This window comes from Tachypleus tridentatus, chromosome 4 (assembly GCF_004210375.1).
Source record: "Tachypleus tridentatus isolate NWPU-2018 chromosome 4, ASM421037v1, whole genome shotgun sequence".
Lineage (NCBI taxonomy): Eukaryota > Metazoa > Arthropoda > Merostomata > Xiphosura > Limulidae > Tachypleus > Tachypleus tridentatus.
This window is the reverse complement of record NC_134828.1, coordinates 44,187,258-44,207,170: the sequence shown is the minus strand read 5'-3', so window position 1 is coordinate 44,207,170 and position 19,913 is coordinate 44,187,258. Positions and strand designations below refer to the sequence as shown.

Genomic DNA, 19,913 nt, shown 5'->3' with positions numbered 1-19,913 from the left:
TGAATTGGCAACACGGCTCATAGATTAATGTCTCCTAATTTTTTTGCTGCTCCTTATGCAGATATTTAGTGGAATTCAAGGACTGGACTGTCCTAGTTACGAGCTGGATGTTTGACAGCTGTTCCTGAGTAAATTAATTCCAAGCAGTTACTTGCCTGAAATGGTTCGAGTCATTTCTCGTCACTCACAGAAACTAGTAATAATGACCAAAGCATCATCCGTGCGGGTTATTATCAATGTCTAGCTGAGATTATACCAATTATATATGTACAGGACGATAGACGTACTCAGAGACCATGATACTTAAATGAGTAATCACTCTCTGGACTGGGGTGATTGCCTATGTAGAATAATTCATCACACAGTCCTGAATGATACCCAGTATTGTCACAGACATAGTAGACTCATGGAAAATCTTTGAACTTGGAAAAGCTGACTGCACTATTGTTCATTACAATACCTGTGATTGCCTACTGTCTCTTCTGTCAGGAAAACTGCTTTGACTGGCAGAGGTTATAAACTAGTGACATATTTAGTTCTTCTTGGCTGGTCATCAGTAATCTAAAACAGAACTTGAACTTTGGTTCTCTGGGTATAGACAACTTTGGAACTCTATAAAGAGCTACTTATGTGTTGTATTATGCAACAGGTACCAATGAACATCAATAACCTTCAAATGTCCTTACTTGCACAGAGATTTGAATTACCAGTCTGTGTGCTTCAAACATAAGCAAATATTCCTGGGCCGTAGGTGTAAGCTGATGTCATTTATTTCACAACATAAGCAAAAGCGTAAGTCCAGGAGAAGATGACTTATTCTACACTCAAAATATCTCCCATGCATATGTAGGTAAGCTGGAAATAGAAAACACCAAAAATGAAGAACCTTAGGTCATATAGGTAGTAATAAAATTTGTTACATAATAACAAAAACTAGTATTTGAAAAATTTTGTCTTCCACACTGTTTATTAGCGATTTTTTGAAAAAAAATCCATCAGTTATTGCCAATTTCATAGTATTTGTAGATTTCCATAACCTCCCACTATCTAATTGGAGAAAAATTCTTATAAAAAACTTCGGCCTCAAGATGTAATAACAACACACTTAAGAAGGTAGAAAATCTGTTTTAAACACATAATTAGTATGAAAGGTTTAGTCAACTAGGAATGATGCCGAATATGTGTATAACACATCGTAAAATATCATAATTTTTTCTGAAATTTTTCGAAATATCGGTCTGTCCTCATAATGACGCGTAGAAAGAATAAAATAATAAAATTGACCAAGGATATTATGGCCTATACAGAAACAGTAATAACGAAGTAAAATCCTAATCGTGTGAAACGATAGTAATAATAAAGTAGTATGGGCCAAAACCTCCTTTCCCCAGTGCCATATATTTATTTATATGCATTTATATGAATCACTGGACATTGTCAAGTACTCAAGTTGTTATAGTTGTACACATAGTACATTGTATAGTTTTGTGCAAACAAACAAGCCCAAAACCTCACACCATGAATCATATGACTTCATCAGCTAATGAGATTCAAAATTTCGTTTAAGACTACATTTACAGAATCTAGTTAACATTTATTTTGAAAATCGTCTTTAAATTCTTACCTTTTATATAAAAATGGCAAATCGAGATTGTAATAGAGATAAAAATATGAATTTGGAAATTTCAAAAGAAAGAGGCCTGCTGCTTTCTGAAACATTTCAAATGATCTATGAGCATATATTTGAAAAATAAAAGAAGTGGCGAGAGGGCTGATTCTAGTAATAATGATAGTGAATAACGTGCGAAAGCAAAATAAATATTCAAAAGTGTTTTTTAATAAATCAGTGGGATGTTTGGAATGTTATGGTAGTGTAATGCTAATTCAACAAGCGTAGATGGTAATTTTGAGGGCAAGTCTGTTTCCTTTAGCAATTTAGATTATCCTGGTGGGTGAATTTGGCCATCAGGTATGCAATATTTTCAAAACAAGACCCAAAAGTCGAGCGCTTTCGAAAATTTGAGTTTTCTTCTTCAGAAGAATAAAGAGTTCAGGCATGCAAGGTTATTCAGAAAGGCCCAATTCGCATCTTCAGCAAAAATTGATTTTTCTCTAGATGATAAAAAAGTTTTAGCTTACTTCACTATAAATACACATTAAATAATGGTGAAAAGCATATCGTCACTGGTCGGTGCATTCTCAAAATAAGGTTGGTTATTTTGTTTTAATTGTTGTTAAATAATAAAAGACATAAATAAAGTACGATGAATCGGCTAGAATTTGAAAGAGACTTAATAGTGAGAATACAACTAAGTAGCATGAACAAGCTCAAATGTAATTAGAGAAACAACTGGAAGAAATATAATATTGTTTTAGCATCACATAACTTAGCCTTCCGTGGTGATGAAGAACGTAATATGGCAATTTCCTTGGATTGGTTAATTTATTAGTTAAATTTGATCCATTCATTCTATGATATTCAGGTCGAGTCATGAGGGATAAAATACATACTCACTACTTTAATAGAACTATTCAAAACAAATTAACTAATATTTAAGAAAGTGAAAAAGGCGAAATATTACGCTTTTATTTTGGACTGTACAAGGGACGTAAGACATCCTGAACAAAAGAGAATAATGTTGCACCATGATAAGTGTAATTTTGTGTAAAATAAAAAGCATTTTATCTGTTTTTCAATCAATACCAGAAACAACAAGAACAGATTGAAAGAAATAAAAAACCTTGGCTTGAACGGTCAACCTTGTCCTGGACAAGGCAATAATAATGGTGCAGATATGCGTGGTGAAAAGAATGGCATAAAAGCAAGAACATTTCAAATAAATCCACTAGTTTTTATCCAGTTTTGGTCCTCTTGGTTGTCATAATTAGAATTTGACCTCAGCAGATGATGTTTCATCTTGTACAAGAGCTGAAATATTTGTTGACTAACTTCAAATGCTTTAGACTTTATTTTCAGCTTTTTCAAATAGATGGCATGTGTTAAAAGTTAAATATTACCTTCAAACCAATTTCAGAAAATAAATAAGTAAGACACAGAGATAGAGCGAAACTCGTTTGGTTTCACCTCAAAGAAATATGTGATGGTTTGCTGCAATTATCGGCAAGTTATAAATGTGATCCCAAACTTCGTAACGAACGTGATTCTCTCATTAAAACGACTATGTCATATGATTTTTTGGTATATTTTTGTTATATGGTATAATCTTTCAAAGAATGTATATACTATCAGTACATTATGGCAGAGTAATAACATGCATTTGGATAGCACTTTAAAGCACATAAAACAATTTTTAAAATGGATTGGTGAAAATAAATCAGCAAGCCATGAGTCGAGACTTTGAATTGCCAACGACTTGACACAAAGTTTAGATACTGAAAATGATTTCAGAATAGAACGTCAGCGAATAAAGAAAATGATGTTTATATATCAAAGTGAGGTTCTAAATATATATATATATATTGTATTTTTATATGATATAACTTACCTCGACACCATTACAAAAGAAAAGCTTTTGCAGTATTGTAAATATCTTATGATTGAAATTAATATCAAGGACTCATGTTACACCAACGAACTGGAAATATTCGAGTGGTATCAAGCGTTTTGTTCGATTATACCACTTAATACCAATACGAACTGTGCCTTAAAATGGTTTATGTGAGATATAGCCAAATATAGACAAAGCACTTCACATAGTCCTGTCTATTCCAAATATACACATAGCACTTCTCATAGTCTAGTCTATTCCAAGTATATACAAAGTATTTCACATAGTTGTTTATTCCAGTTACTTGCTGTTTGGCAGAAAGTTTTTCTCGTCTTAATCTTATCGAAACTTTCATTCAATCTACCTTGTCTATAGAGATATTAGAATTTCTGGCAATATTATGTATAGGAAATGATATATATCAGACTCTGAATGTTTTTTTCTATTTAATCGGGGACTTTAGTGCGCAGAAGAGTAGAAAAATATTGTTATAAACTATATAATGTGCGAAAAAATATTTTATGCGAGTTTAATTAAACGTTTATATATATTTCATGTATTGACATATGCAACAATATATTTTCATTCCATAACTATTCTTTATTTATTTAAAGTATCAATATATCACTTGCGTAACTTATTTTTGAAAATTGATAAAATGCAACAAGAATGCTTGAAATATATTTTTAGGAATTGAACTGATTTTTAGTTTTCCTTTAAGCGTATCGATTAGCAGCACAGTCGTATATCAGCGGACTTACAACGCTGAAATCCAGGTTTTGATACTCATGGTGGGTTTAATTCATTGACTGTTTGGAATTAACTACAAAGTTACACAATGGGCTATCTGCGCTCTGCCTACCAGGGTAACGAAACCCGATTTTTAGCAGTATGGATCCACAGACATACCATTGGGATGCACGGGAGGCATACCGGGGGAGGCATGATTGGCAGAGCACAAACAGCTCATTTTGTAGCTTTTTGCTTAACTTCAAACAAACAAACAAACAATGTCTATTAGCTAGTTACATCAAGCATGCTTGCCATTTCAGCCGTGGGGGCGATCAATACCACTATTCGTTGTCAAAAGAGCAGTCCAAGAATTGGCACTGGGTGGTGATGACTATCTGCCTTCCCTTTAGCTTTACGCTGCTAAATTAGGGACGGCAAGCGCAGGTAGCCTTCGTGTAAATTTGTGCAAAATTAAAAAACAAACAAACCTCTAACTAGCACTTTTGAATGGAATAGATGTACGGACTGACAATGGACACTTTCAATATGGATATGTAGCTTTGTGTTTGGGTTCAAACAGACGAGTCTTTAAGCGTTAGTTACATATAGCTACATTATGTATCGCAAAATAGAGCATTTAACTACTTCGATGGCCAAAATCGCTTACATAAGGGGCCAAGAATGCCCAGCACGCCAAATTTGCATAGGATCCCACAAATTCTAGATCCTGCTCTCAGTAATACATACAATTGTACTACAAAATAAGGCGTGGTAACAAGGGGCTACATTTTTTTTACAACAAAGAAATACCTACATAACTTAGGTATATTACACACAATAAAGGTGTTTCATATAGGCACTAACCGTGTTGTTGTTAAGTTATTTTCACCCCTTATTGTTTCAAGGTGGTTTTACTGGCTAAATTTAAGAATATAAAACCTGGTCCGTATTTTGTATAAGACGCATTGTCAACGTTTTTCAAGTATCGTCTCTTACAATCAAACTAAGACAGTACAGAATGAGTTTTCAAATAATTGTATTTATAGCATAGTTTGAAATACATTTATACAACCGCCCTACAGTACCGCTTCTCTTCATTTCTAAACTAATACATAGAAAAATGGTTGAATAGACCAGTTATGAACATTTGTATGTCGCCAGCTGGAGCACAACCTAATATATGTGATGCTACCAATGGAACACGCCTTCTTTTTCAATAAAAATGTGTTTATGAATCCTTATCGTATACTCTTACTACGTAAATCAAGCCACTTGATCTTCTTCATTCATAAATGTTTCTCAGAACACTTGCGCGTATGTTTAATATTTCAAACATCTGGAAGCAATATCAGCTTGTTAATAAAGGGCTTTGAACGCGTATTAGAATAGAACGTCTATTGCCACATCTCTTTTAACGAAAAACTTGTGAATTTTCTACGCGTATCACACCCATGAAAATCTGACTCTATATTAGAACTTCTACTGATTCACAAAACCTATATTATATATATATATATATCCCAAAGTCATTTGTAGCGAATATGATTCATTTTGAAAAATTTGAAATAAGTGATTTTTAATACTTCAACAACGTTTTGTACTGCACAGTGGCAATAAAAGGTTTCTTGTGGCTTAAACTCTTATCCCATTGAAAATCATTATAAAGGTTTACTTTTGAGTTTATAAATAAACTGTATTTTATTATTTCTAGGTATTGATTAACGATCATTTAGTAATTACACTAAATATGGTTTGGTAAGTCGAGGCTGTCCATTAACTTATGTAAGTTAGGTCTAAAACACTGAACTGACTTCAACTTATTGTAGATTTAAAGTTATCATGTACTGGCACTAAAAATATAGCTTAATATTTTATCAACCACTCACAACTAAAACGAATGTTCTAAGGAGGATCCTTCACTAAAGGAACATCGTGAGGATATTTTTATTAACCAACCACAATTAGCACGTACTTCCCGAGATAATTAACTTTTATGTCGTTTATGGCTTGACCATCTAAATGAAAGGAATTCAATAGTGTAATATTTTCCTAATATTATTATACATTTAAACCTCATTCAGATAAAGTTACAGAAATATCCCAAGTTAAAATACACTGCTGGCCAAATCTTAAAACCAATGAACATAAAGAAAAAATATGCAATTTGCGTTGCTAGACTGAACCACTTATTTGACTAGAGCTTCGAAAAATGAAAATAAGAAAAGGGAAAATAAAAATAAAAAACTTTTTTAGCATTTAATAGGGAAATTGTGAACCATATGAAATTAGCCTAAATACTAGCTGGTCAAAAGTTTAAGACCATACCAAAAAAGAAGTCCTAAGCAGGGTAGGAAATGCCCAACAAGACGTCTCAGTAGTGAGTTGCACGGCCGTCATTGCGAGTAACTTCAAACATTAGTCTTGACACGGTCGATATAAGCGTTTGCAGAAGGCTGGCTGGCATGTTATTCCAAGTGGTGAAGATGGCTTCACAAAGATCACGCACTGTTTGGAATTGACGTCTATTTCTATAAACTTCCCTTGCCATCCACCCCCAAACATTTTCAATGGGATTCAGCTCAGGCAAACACGCTGGATGGTCCAAAAGAATCACGTTATTCGCCATGAAAAAGTTCTTTGTCCTGCAGGCATTGTGAATTGCAGCGTTGTCCTGTTGAAAGATCCAGTCATTTCTACACAAGCGAGGGCCTTCAGTCAATAAGGATGCTCTATCCAACATGCTAATGTAGCCAGCTGCTGTTTGACGCCCCTGTATAACCTCAAGCTCCATTGTTACATGGAAGGAGAAAGCACCCCAGATCATGATGGAATCTCCTCCACTGTGTCGTGTAGAAAATGTCTCCCGTGGGATATCCTTATCGTGCCAGTAACGTTGGAAGCCATCTGGACCATCCAAGTTAAATTTTTCTCATCAGAAAACAAAACCTTCTTCCACTTTTCTACGTCCCATGTTTGATGCTTCTTAGCAAAATTTAACCGAGCTGTTTTGTGGTGTGAAAGGGATTGTGGCCTTTGAAGACGTTTATAGTTTTTAAAGCCTTTCTCTCGTAGATGCCGTCTTATTGTTCTTGAGCTGCATTCTGCGTCCCTAAGGGCCTTAATCTGGTTCGATGATCGGCTGGTATCTTCCCGGACAACCCTTCGAATCCTCCTGCTCAAGGCTGGCGAAATTTTCTTGGGCCGACCACTTAAAATTTTCGTTCCGTATCCCTCAGGGTCCTTTAAGAATTTGCAACAGCAGTTTGACTACGCCCAATCTCACCAGCACCTTGTTTTTGCAACTCGATATTTCTGCCACGTTCAAACTCTGTCAACGTTTTACCCTTTTCCATGTTTTTACCCAGTGTAACACAGGAGATGTCAGTCGGAGATGTTGACAACGCTAATGCTTGAATACAAATGACTAAATTTCGTTACGTGTTTACCGATTAACGCTTCGTTTCAGTATAATCTTAAACTTTTGACCAGCTAGTATTTAGGCTAATTTCATAATGTTCACATTTTCTCTATTAAATGCTAAAAAAAAAATATTTTTATTTTCCCTTTTCTTATTTTCTTCTTTCGAAGCTCTACTCAAATAAGTGGTTCAGTCTAACAACGCAAATTCATATTTTTTCTTTATGTTCATTGGCCTTAATATTTTGGCCAGCAGTGTAAGTTAATATTTAATTGTCTTTCATTTCTTAGAGCTGTAGGGTTTGACGCGGCTTAGTGGTTAGCGGATCGACCTGAAGGTGAAAGGTATCGCTGAATATGCTCTTTTCCTTCAGTTCTGATGGTGTCTTAATAACGATATTCAATACCGCTGTTCCGTTAGAAATAGCGGGTTAGGCGGCAGGTGCAGTTGCTTCTCTCTCTGGTCAATATTTTTAAACTAGGAATAGTTATGTCTGAACCTCAGGGATCTCTGGCCTGGTCGTTTAGCCCATGTTGTAGATATATTTCAAATAGTCACTTTATATTCCACCTCTGGACTTCATTTTGTCGTATTTTACTGTAATATTCTATTTAAGTCTTGGAAGTAGTCATACCATTTCCATAAAAAATAACATATTGACTGAGTTCATAATTACAAGTAAGTTACTGTAAAAAATAACACGTTGACTGAGTTCATACTTACAAGTAAGTTATTGTTCTCTTCTTCCACCCCTCCGCTCCAATCACATACCGCTTTTCCCTGATGCTATGGTTACTGGGAATTTTTCGTATTACGTCAGGAACACCACAACGAGGTAATGTCATCAGCTTTTGTGTCGCTTCATCAATTACACCAGTTTCCGGCAATCCGCCAAACCGTTGCATATCTTTAATAGCTTCTTTAAAACCTTTTTCTGAGTAAAGAGCATCTGTATTTGGTCCTGCATCGATCAAATAACCGAACTGCTTCATAAATTTAACCTGATGAAAAACACAAAAAGGTTTAGGTAATACAAAAAAAAAAAAGACGTAGATAAAATATAAGATATTTAAATGTTATAATTTGTGTTATAAAATGAATTACGTGATGTTTTACGTGCTCTTTATTTGTCTTGTAAGAAACAGTGGTTTCCCAACGTTAATGAAGAGTGAAATTGTTTTTTAAAACATTTAAATTAAACCACCAGGAATTTAAAATCTACTAAATAATTATATTTGCACTATTAGCGTTTACTTCTTCAAACTAACTACTAGAATTATTTTGTAGAATATTTGAAAGAATTATATGACATTTTAAATTATTTTCATGTTAGGAAAGCTGTTACACAATTATTATGTGAAATATTATGGTGGTTAAAATACTTATTTCAAATAATTTTACGTTATTAAAGTTATGGTATAGTTACATAATTATGATTTATGACCTTATGATTTTGTCGCGTTCTTCTTCAATGAAGTATGAAGAATCGTAGATTATTTATATGATTTTTTCTTGAAATTCTTTAAATGTAATTAATTTTGTTGGGAATAACATAAAAAGTCCAAATAATGTTTCGCTGTTTGGAAATATTATTTGAAAATTATGTTGAAATTTCCTTAGTAATGAATATTTTTGAGTACGAAGTGATTGTGTCTTCCTTTTTTAAAGTTTTTTAAAAGTCAGAATTTAATATTTAATTAATTTGTAATTTAAATGACTGGCAATAATATTGAACATATATACCTTTACTTAATTCGTAAATTTATACATTGTCATAAAACAGCCCCCCACAGAAATATTTACGGACGTTGCACATTTTCTAACTGCAATCTAACTACATCATGAAAGCGAATTAAAATTAACAATCGCAGTAAATTATTCACTTGATATTAAGTTTTTCTTGGTTCCCAGTGACCTTTAAGGCTGTATGAGAGATACATTCAAATCTCAGTCGCGCTACACACTGGGTCATGTTGTAATTGAGGCATCCTGTTGGGGACTTGACGTCAAAATAAACATCATTGAATCGTCTTCTTCTAGTATTAAAAATATATGAATATTTTAATGAATTTGGAGCAAGTTCTATTATTTTATAATAAAGCTTTCTATTTAAAAAAGAAAGGAGAAAAAAACATTTGTTGACTGTGTCTCTAGTATTAATTACTCTGAATTAGCCTCACGTTATAAAAAATATCTGTTGTGCATCTAAATCATTCTTACAAAACTTAAAAACGGTTTTTTGATATTTCCCATAGTTCAAACTGATTTCGTTATACTTATAAGACATGAATTAAACCAAAAATAAATAAATCTTAGACCTCAAACTACAGCGTATTTATTTTTTCTATGAAAGCAACTTGAGAGGTGTGTGTAGGCCAGAATTCACTCTCATTAAGCTTTAATATAAACTTTTATATTTTTGCCTATAAAAGATGTTTACAAGGCAATGTTTTGTAAAGTTTCAATAAAATGGTTTGTTTATCTTACCATTTCTGTAGAAGGTGAGTTTGGAATTGGTGCTGTACCTACAATCAGTACATATCCAAATAAGAGTAGTCCTGTATGTGATAATGGCTTGCTTATTGTGAAACACAGTCGATCTGCCATATTTATTTTACGTAATTATCACTTGAGACGTTGGAAGATAACTGATACCACAACGCAGTGGGAAACGGTCGCACTACTAATGAGCGTAAAACGTTAAGTAAGGAATACGTTTAAACAACAACAAAAAGGTTTACATATTGGCGGTTCTATATTCAGTTCTTTAATTTATCCTAAATTCGTGTAATAAATTAGCTCATTTTACCAAACTAACTTCGTTTCATTATATGAATACATACTTTTTCACCAAACCAAAAACTACATTAATTAATATAAAAACAACAACAAACAAAGAACATAAAATTAGGCAATTCATCTGAAAAATATGGTGTATATATGAGGTAAAATTAGGAGCAGATATTTTCTAAACATGTACACAAACATAATTCTTGCCACGTTAACAACGTGAACCTTGGTTCATAATTATAATATTTTTAGACCATGGGATACAGTTATTCTTTAATTACACAAAATTGAAAGGATAAATAAAGAAAAATTTATTTGCTGTAATTTTCTAATAACAATAAACTAATAACGTGACGCTCTCATACGTTTGCAAACTATGTGACTCTTTTTAACGTACAACATTAAGAAATATCACATTAACGTAACAGAGCAACATGTATGTTGTCTTGTGTATCTTAGATACATTTGGTCATTTTACACTATTATTTTTATTAATAATTACAAAGTAAAACTTTAACACTATAATACTAAGACGCCCTAAAAAGTGTTCACTTTATTCTCTGTTACAAAATTATTTTGTTGGATTTGTATCTCAGACAACCAATATCATAAAAAAAATCTCAAATACTCTTTCATTGATAAATACAATCACGCCTGTGAATAAACTATTTCAGCACCTGTGCAATATACTAAAAAGCAGCTTTGCTTGTTTGTCATTAAGCAAAAACTATATAATTGGCTATCTATCTGTGTTCTACTCAGTGGCCCGGCACGGCCAGGTGGGTTAAGGCGTTCGACTCGTAACCTTAGGGTCGCGGGTTCGAATCTCTGTCGTACTAAAACATGCTTGCTCTTTCAGCTGTGGGGGCATTATATGTGACGGTCAATCCCACTATTCGTTGGTAAAAGAATAGCCCAAGAGTTAGCAGTGGGTGGTGATGACTAGCTGCCTTTCCTCTAGTCTTACACTGCTAAATGATGGACGGCTAGCGTAGATAGCTCTCGTGTAGCTTTGCGCGAAATTAAAAAAAAACAAAACGTTCTACTCGTCACGAGAATCTCTCCAGACAAGACAAACACAGTGCTAAAATGATATCAATTTATAGCCGACGGCGAATGTAATCTCTATATGAGCATGAGGATTAATACAGTTTTACGACATTGCGATATTCGGTTAAGAATGTCATTCTAAATGCAGAAAGCCTGTGTTTTGAAAAATTTACCTGAATATGTCTGAATAAAGATATATTATAAAATAGTTATGGAAGAGTGTAATTTGTGGCTGTTATAGCTATAATAGCTTCCCCTTTTCTATTTTGACCAGTGAAATTATCATTACAGGTACTTAAAAAATTCGGCGCATTGGAATTTTCTGTGTTTCAATACAAACTCTATCATGAGTTTTTATTCTGGTTTATAAAGACACCAATTGGTGATTCGGAGCACTGACAAATAGAATCGAGACACAGACCCCATGTGGTAATGCCTAGCGATGACCCTAACGAAGAGGTTTAGTCAAAAACTCCATCAACCAGTAAGAGTAAGATAAGACCAACAATAAAGCTTAAATAAAGTAAATCAAAATCATAATTAAATATTACAAATCACATGAATTAAACAGAAGTAGAATAAAATAAGACAAACGAAAATGGCATTTATGATTTAAAGTAATCAAAATAAAAGTTACGTTATAGAAAATATAATACATTTAAAATCATAACTGACAACAACGGAATGCAAAATCAAAGCATAAAATAGACTTATACGGTGGGCATAAGACTGATAATATATTCTTCTTTGCTGTTAAGTGCAAAGCTACACAATGAGCTATTTGTGTCTACTCACCCTGGGCGTCGAAAACTGGTATTTAGCGATGTAAGCCTTTGGACTTACCATTGAAACAAAATAAAACAGGATACAAAATTTAAACACCGCCAACAAAATAAAGTAAAAAAAAATGATAAAACTGTACAATTTACATGCTTTATATAATATACCAAAAAAATTGCTATTAGGTATTTCATGTTTGGTCTGTTTTTACTATTAATTATTTGGTTAAAATAATTGCCAATTCAGTCTACGTAACGATAACGAATTAATTTATTTCTTGAATAGCGCTTGCTATAGACACTTGTAGTCCTAATTTCACATATAATATTTAAAGAGAAATTTCAAACTAATGGACGCTTAATTTGCCAAAAACTGACTTGCAAATTTTTTTCACTAACATATCGAAAGCAAACACGCTGACTGAATCACTTTTTAGCTTACTAGACGAATGACTGCCTAACACGCTAAATGACAAAGACATTAATAATTATAATTTATTAATTCAATAAATCACTGATTCTAATATGTGCATCATCATTATCCAATGGAAAGCTCACTGTAGCAAGTACATCACAACCATGATATATTTAATTCAATTTTCTTATGTGACAGAGGACCAGGTACATCCATAGGATTCTGCCAAGTTGTGCTAAAAATGCTACTGTATCTGTCTATTCTGTTTCTTTCACAGAACCTTTTTGTTCATAGTATAATTTTCATATCAATTTTCTGAATATTCTCAACAACCAAAACGATAGAAGCATTCTGATACTTTTTCTAATATATTATTAAAACCTAAGAGTATAGTCATTGGGAAGTTATGGGGATGATGGTGTGACACATAATGTAAAAACTGTGAAAGTACCAACTCTAATAATTGTTTTTGTCCACATGTGCCTTCCAATTTCCAATACAACAAACCATCTTTTAGGCATAAAGAATCTATTGTGACCAGTATATCTTTATCTTTGAGTTATATGAAGTGACTGTTTGCCATGACAGAGTTTTTACACTATTCTTCGTACTTGGTTTAAAACTCAGATTCTTTACCTGAGAATCTTTTAGTCGAGTGTTGGACCACATTAGTTCTTCCTCATCACTTGTGGATATCCCATCGTAGACTGTAGTTTATTGTACTTTAAATTAATCAGTTTGATATGTTATGCTTCACTTTTTTCAAAGAATTTTCATTCTCTATTAACACACATTCTTCGTAATCATGCAAGAGCATTTCTATGTTTCCATTGAGTGTTAAGGGTCAGATGGACCTGGGGCTAAATTTATCTACTGAACCTATTATGGTTGTAACTACAAACTAATGTAAAAAAAAAACAAATAAACTTCAAGACATGTTTAACTTTTGGAGACAATGGGAAAATTATATCTAAAGATTTACAAGACTCACCTAAAAACTAATTAACAATATGATATTTTATAATAGGAATAGTAGTTCTCTAACACAGATAAAATTTTCATTTGGACAACACAGCACAAAGACAGAAAAAACTACATGAAGTTAACCACTCGTGCATTCATGAGCGTGTACACAAACAGACAAACAAATGCGCAAACACATACACATTAGACTACACCATTACTCACATACTATGTCTAACAATGGTAGCGAATTCTGATTTTAATACTTGGTTAGGCTACTCTCTTCCTGGCTTCCTTTTAGCATATGAGAAACCGTACCGTCATCCAATTGGAAGTTTTGTACTGAAAAACTTTCTCGTAAAATATCTTCAGAATAGAGAAACATAACTCTGTCATTATACCAATTTCTTTTTGTTCCAATTGTAGCATAAGTCTTTTTCACTCTAAATACACTTGAGGTTTTCAGAATCATCGTCTGTAATAGAACGAAGGATTTCTGCTCTAGCTTTGTATACCATTTTAGGGCTTTTGTTGCCTTTGCATAGACACTCTTTCTAGTAACTGATAACCTCTTTATAATCGAAAGCCCTAATTTGTAAGTAAATAGTATAGGCACTTCCACTGACAAGTTGAGTAAACACATAAAGCTTCTGCATAAAGGCAAAGAATAAATAAGTTTCAATACAACAATCCACAGTGCATTGTCCAATCAGATAAGCATAACAGGGAGCATAATCTTCTAGAAAGTTCTCTTTGCTTCTCGTATTGGATGAAATCTCGGTTATTGTGTTATTTTTTCCAGGGAATTAAATGAAAAATTTACCACGTTCTGCAGCTGTGGAATTGCTTATCGGAAAGAAACTCTGTACCTCATCTAGAAAGTATCTAAACATTGTTAAAAGGTCATGGGTTCAAATGCCTATCCCACTAAACATGCTCGCCCTTTCAGCCGTGGGGGCTTTATAATGTGTGGTCAATTCCACAATTCATTGGTAAAAGAGTAGCCCAAGAGTTGACGGTAGGTTGTGATGACTAGCTGCTATCCATCTAGTCTTACACTGCTAAATTTGAGCCGGTTAGCGCAGATAACCTTCTTGTAGCTTTAAGCAAATTAAAAACAAACAAAAACTCCCTATCTTAGTGTTTCTGGTGTTAAGTCTACGCATTTACAACGCTAAAATCAGGGGTTAAATATCCTTCGGTGGACACCGATGATAGCCTGATGTGGCTTTGTTACTAGAAAAACACACACAAACTATCTTTCAGTGAAGCTTTTAGTAGTGAGTCTCAAAAGTACATCCTTATGTACTCGTAAATTCACATACTGTCTTCTATAATAATAGTATATGCAATTTACTGCTAGGGAAGATGGGGTCAGTTTTATCATACACACATTTTACTCAAAATACAAATGATTATAAAGAAGGGTTTGTGTGTTTTTTTCTTATAGCATGGTCGCATCAGGATATCTGCTGTGTCAACCGTAGGGAATCGAACCCTTGATTTTAGCGTTGTAAATTAAAAACTTACCACTGTCCCAGGAGAACTTAAAAAGGTTTCTTTCTGGTTCTTTTCCTGATTCCATTATTAATTATTTATTAATAGTTATGATAATTTGTTTACTAGCTGATTGTTTAGAATTAAGCACAAAGCTACACAATGGGCCATCTGTGCACCACGAGTATTGAAACCCGGTTTTTAACGGTGTGAGTCTGAAAACACACTGCTGTGCCACTGGAGCGGTCTTGTTTATTAATATCATTATGATGTCCTGATCAAGCACTTGTATATTAACAGTGTTTTAACATAGCGTTTTGGGACGACATGGGCCCTGTAGGTCCATTTCGTCTATTCTATCCTCTGAACTAAACTAAAATAATTTTAAAGATCTTACAGCCTGCCTTTATCTTTCATATATTTATCATTTTGTAAAGATCACTTAAATTTATTGCTTCTACAACATATAAAGGGAGCCCATTCGAAGGCCAATCACCCTATTAGAAAAATGAAACTGTCTCAGGTGAAGATGATTCCTACCTTGCCAAAACTTAATTTATTTTAGTGTCCCCTAGTCCAACTATTCTCACTGCATTAACACTATTAATTCTCTTTACAGTCTTAAACACCTTAATCAGATCCACCCTAACTCTTCTCTCGTCCAGAAAAGACAATTTTAGAGTTTTCAGCATATCCTCCATCCCAAGCACCATTCTAGTAACCTTCCACTGAATCTCTTCCAACCATTCAATATCTTTCTTAAGGTACAAACCCAAGACTAAACAGAGTATTCCAGATGTGACCTAAATATTTTGGTAAGTGTTGATTTCTAAGTGTTGTTATTGTAAATATATTGTTTTTTGTTGTTACACGCTGCAACTGTCAGAGTTCTGAGCATCTTTTTCATAAAGGTTGAATTGTGACTTTGAATGATTTATCTTCAATTTTGTATCGAATGATTAATTCAATAATAATTTAAGTTCAGTTAAATATAAATTAACTGGTGTATGAAAAGAACTGTTTTACTATGGAAGTTCGTGAGCCTGATGTTGCAAGCTTGAAAGAGTACTAACAGGACAGGTGGAAATGGTAACATGCATGAAGATTAATCTACTAGTGAGAAACGACTTAAGTATTCCTCCCATCAACCTCAAACACAAATGTTGAAGGTTTATTCTTCCCAGAGACCTGTGGAAAATTCATCGATTTACGTTATTGCTTGTTAAGAACTTCGATGTCTTGAGTTTCTTCAAGGTTTAGAAATACATTTTATACGTATTAAATATCTGTGAATAAATGGGTGAAAATTGTAACTTCTTGTTTGAGGGGAAGGTAATGTATTAAAATGGTGGAAGGCTTTTGGATCAGAAATAGCTTTAGAACACCAGGTAGAATTTAAAGAAATACTGACTGACTTGTACCTAACTGTGTTAGATAATATCGAATTGGCTAAGTAATTATCTAATAAGAGGTACCACGTTAATGCAGGTGAGTCATTTCAAAGTTTATTTGGACAACTGCAAAAACTTATAAATTATGGAACCCTAGACCTACAGAAAGAGAGATTGTAAAGTAAATAATATCACGATTGCACGTATATTTACAAGAATACCCGGAATGCCACTTTGTTGTATGTATTGCTGACGTGGAACACCAGAACAATAAACAAGAATACTTCAACAGTGAAATTATTAATCTGTACATCATGACATATTTGTAATCAAATACTTATATGTACATTGTCTCAAAGAAATAAAGTGTGTGAGCATGAAACAAAGAAACGGAGAACAGCAGTAGGAAAAAAAGAATAGGGTTAAGAAAAAGACTGTTTTGAGTCTTATGAAAGCAAGACCCTCCATTAACTATTTAACAACAACTAAAACAGATCTGCCACATCTAACCATAAAAATTAATTGTGTGAAAGATATGTAGGTATACTGGATCGGATTATTCATGCTAAATAAAAAAGATATGACAACAAATCCAGAGAAATGATCTAATACTTCGACTAAACAATTGGAGTAAATGTAACTTACGCCTTGTAGATGGAGTGACGAACTGTAAATTTTTAGAATATTGTAAAGCAAAACTATTATAACAAATAGCATTGTACATCAACGTTTTTTTGTCGTCAAAGATTTAGCTGTATCTTGTTTTATTGGGTTAGACTTCATTTAGGAAAAAACGAAACAACTCTTAACCTTTATTCCAAATGTTCTTAAAATAAATATACTATTTGTTAGGCATGAGACTGAAAATATATTGATTTGAAGAAATACAACATTCACATTTAAAGAGTAAAGGCTGTGAATAAGTAAAGGAAATTTGTTAAAATATGCCATTATTTTTAACAATTAATTGGCTTCGTAGATATGTCTGAGCATAGTATTGCAGCCACTAATGAAAAGCCAGCGTTTAGTACACTTTACCATTATTTTCCGACTAATTACAAGTGCTACACCATCAAGTGGATGAAATGCTTGCTTCTTGATGGATTATTTGATATTTGAACCCTCCACTTTTTGGACTTCTCCAGTAGTTACTGTGAAGAAGAAGATTAATGGTTTTAGATTTTTGTGGACTATGGGAAGTTAAATCAAAGTCTCAGAAACTGACTGCCATCCATTTCCTCATATAAATGATAGTTTTAATGTTTTGTAAGGGAGAAACCTGTATCAGTACGTTAGATTTACCAAATGGATACTGGCACATACTTATTAAGTATGTATCAGTTATGAAAGAAGCATATCAGGTAAAAAGGAATTCTCTAGTGTGAGCATGCATCCCAGAAAATAAAGCAAGCTTTATGTGAATCCACTCTATTGCAACTACCAAGAAAAGGTGAACAAGATTGTTTTCATACCTGTGCTTCAACTAGTTGATAAGGAGCAGTTATATGGCAGAATGGTTTCACATCATATGTGAATACTACAGAAAGAAGCTATACTACTGTAGAGTTAGAAAGTGTAGCCGTGGTCCAGGCTATAGAAAAGTTTAAGATAAAACCTAGACTCTTATATCTGATAATGACCCATAATTTGTGTCTAATTTGATTGATGAAACTTGTAAAGCTATGTTAATTAAACACATCTTAAAACTCCATAATATTCTCAGTCTAATATTACTGAAAAAGTAGATAGAAATAGTGGAATAATGATATTTAATATCTACTTATATTGAAAAAAATGATCGAATTTTGGATAATCATTTATCTGAATTTTTTTTACCAGTAAAAGTTCTACTCATTAGTCCACAGATTAAACGTCAACGAAACTTCACTTAGAACGTAAGATCTTCCTTCCTTGGGACTGCCTGTTGAAATACCCAACAAAACCTCAAATTGTTGTGGAAAACAGCAGAACTACGAAATGTCATACAGAAGACAAAATCCAATGTTGAAGTGGCACAGAAGAGTGGCAAGCCTACAATTGTAAGAGACGCCTAGGTATATTTAAAGTAGGTGATTATTATCAAAGATACATCCTTTATCCTCTGCAGTAAATTGTTTTATTTTATAGTTTGCTTTGTAGTGGAATGGACCTTACGAAAGTATAAAGTATGTTATTCCATTAGTGCATGAATTAAAAGACCCTAAATAGGTGAAGTTATAGGACGAATTCATATTTCTAGAATAAAAATATATATATTTCCTTAGTGACAATTCTCTCGACAGTAAAGAATATTGTAATCATCCCAGGCAGTTGCAACAAATCGAAAATGTCAACTACAGACATCTTAACAGTCTTTAACCCATAAAAAAGGGCTTCTGCTGGTATGTCAGCTTTTCATCTTTCAACTTGTCCTGCTGATGACTTATCTATATCTTCTTCTCAAAGGATATTGCAATCACTTTAAAGAGCTCATTATCATAGTTAGCTAGTCTTCCAAATGGTAGACTTTTGGTCAGTCAAACCAGAGTTGGAGGCTATAAAAATGTTGCTGAAGATTCAAAAACACGAATTGTACTTTTGCTGTAAAGTATTTATACTTACACTACAAAGAATTCATGATGTCAGTATAAAGAGGGTGATAAAAGAAAGGATACGAAAATTTAGATATTTTATAGGAAGTGATCAGTGTAAACACTTCGTTTTTCAAGGGTAAATTAGTGTGAGGTAGCAAATTATAATTTTCTATTTTTACGATTGCGTTTATCTTTCATTTATTATTTCCTTCTGTTGTTTACTTTATCTAAGAAATTATAGTCACGTTAAAACGCTAACTCATATTTTAGCTAATCATTTATATTTTGATTAAATATGTGTGTGTATAATGAAACTAGCACCAGTTTCTCTAGCGGTGACGTACAGATATTATTAATGTAGCAGAAAAGTAAGTGCATCTTTGATCACACGAAGTTGTTCTCGTGTGACCTCTTCTGAGAATAAATACTCTGTCATTAGCTTCACCAATGGCGTGTGAGAGTGATGATACATGTAGTGAATTATTGCTGTATGTCGCTCAATATTGTTATTGGCATTGAAAGCTGTTTTTGTACTTTTGTATTCGGTGTGTTCTTTTCCTTTTGGAATCAAATTTTTACTTTCTGGTTCTGATTTCATTATTATTGATTTATTAATATTTGTGATAAATTGTTTATTAATACTGGTACTTATTTATTAACCATGTTTCGGTAAGTGTTGAATTTGTTTCTAAGTATTGTTATTGTAAATAAATTGTTTTCTATACCCTTAATTTAATGATGTTTATTAAGTTGTCTACAAATTATTTACAGCTAATACATGAGTCGATGTGGGTCT

At 33.2% G+C, this 19,913-nt stretch overlaps 1 protein-coding gene across 1 annotated transcript in view; it reads right to left on the bottom strand.

Moving 5' to 3' along the window:
* The window catches only part of LOC143248994 (matrix metalloproteinase-17-like), a 56,244-nt gene extending 45,894 nt beyond the window's left edge, over window positions 1-10,350 (bottom strand). Inside the window, exons 1-2 of the mRNA XM_076498095.1 lie at window positions 10,147-10,350; window positions 8,383-8,660 (exon numbers count right to left, since the gene is read on the bottom strand). Of these exons, the coding sequence (XP_076354210.1) occupies window positions 8,383-8,660; window positions 10,147-10,266 (398 nt within the window). The 5' untranslated portion in view covers window positions 10,267-10,350. The remainder of the gene's footprint in view (window positions 1-8,382; window positions 8,661-10,146) is intronic.
* Between the last annotated feature and the right edge of the window lie 9,563 nt (window positions 10,351-19,913).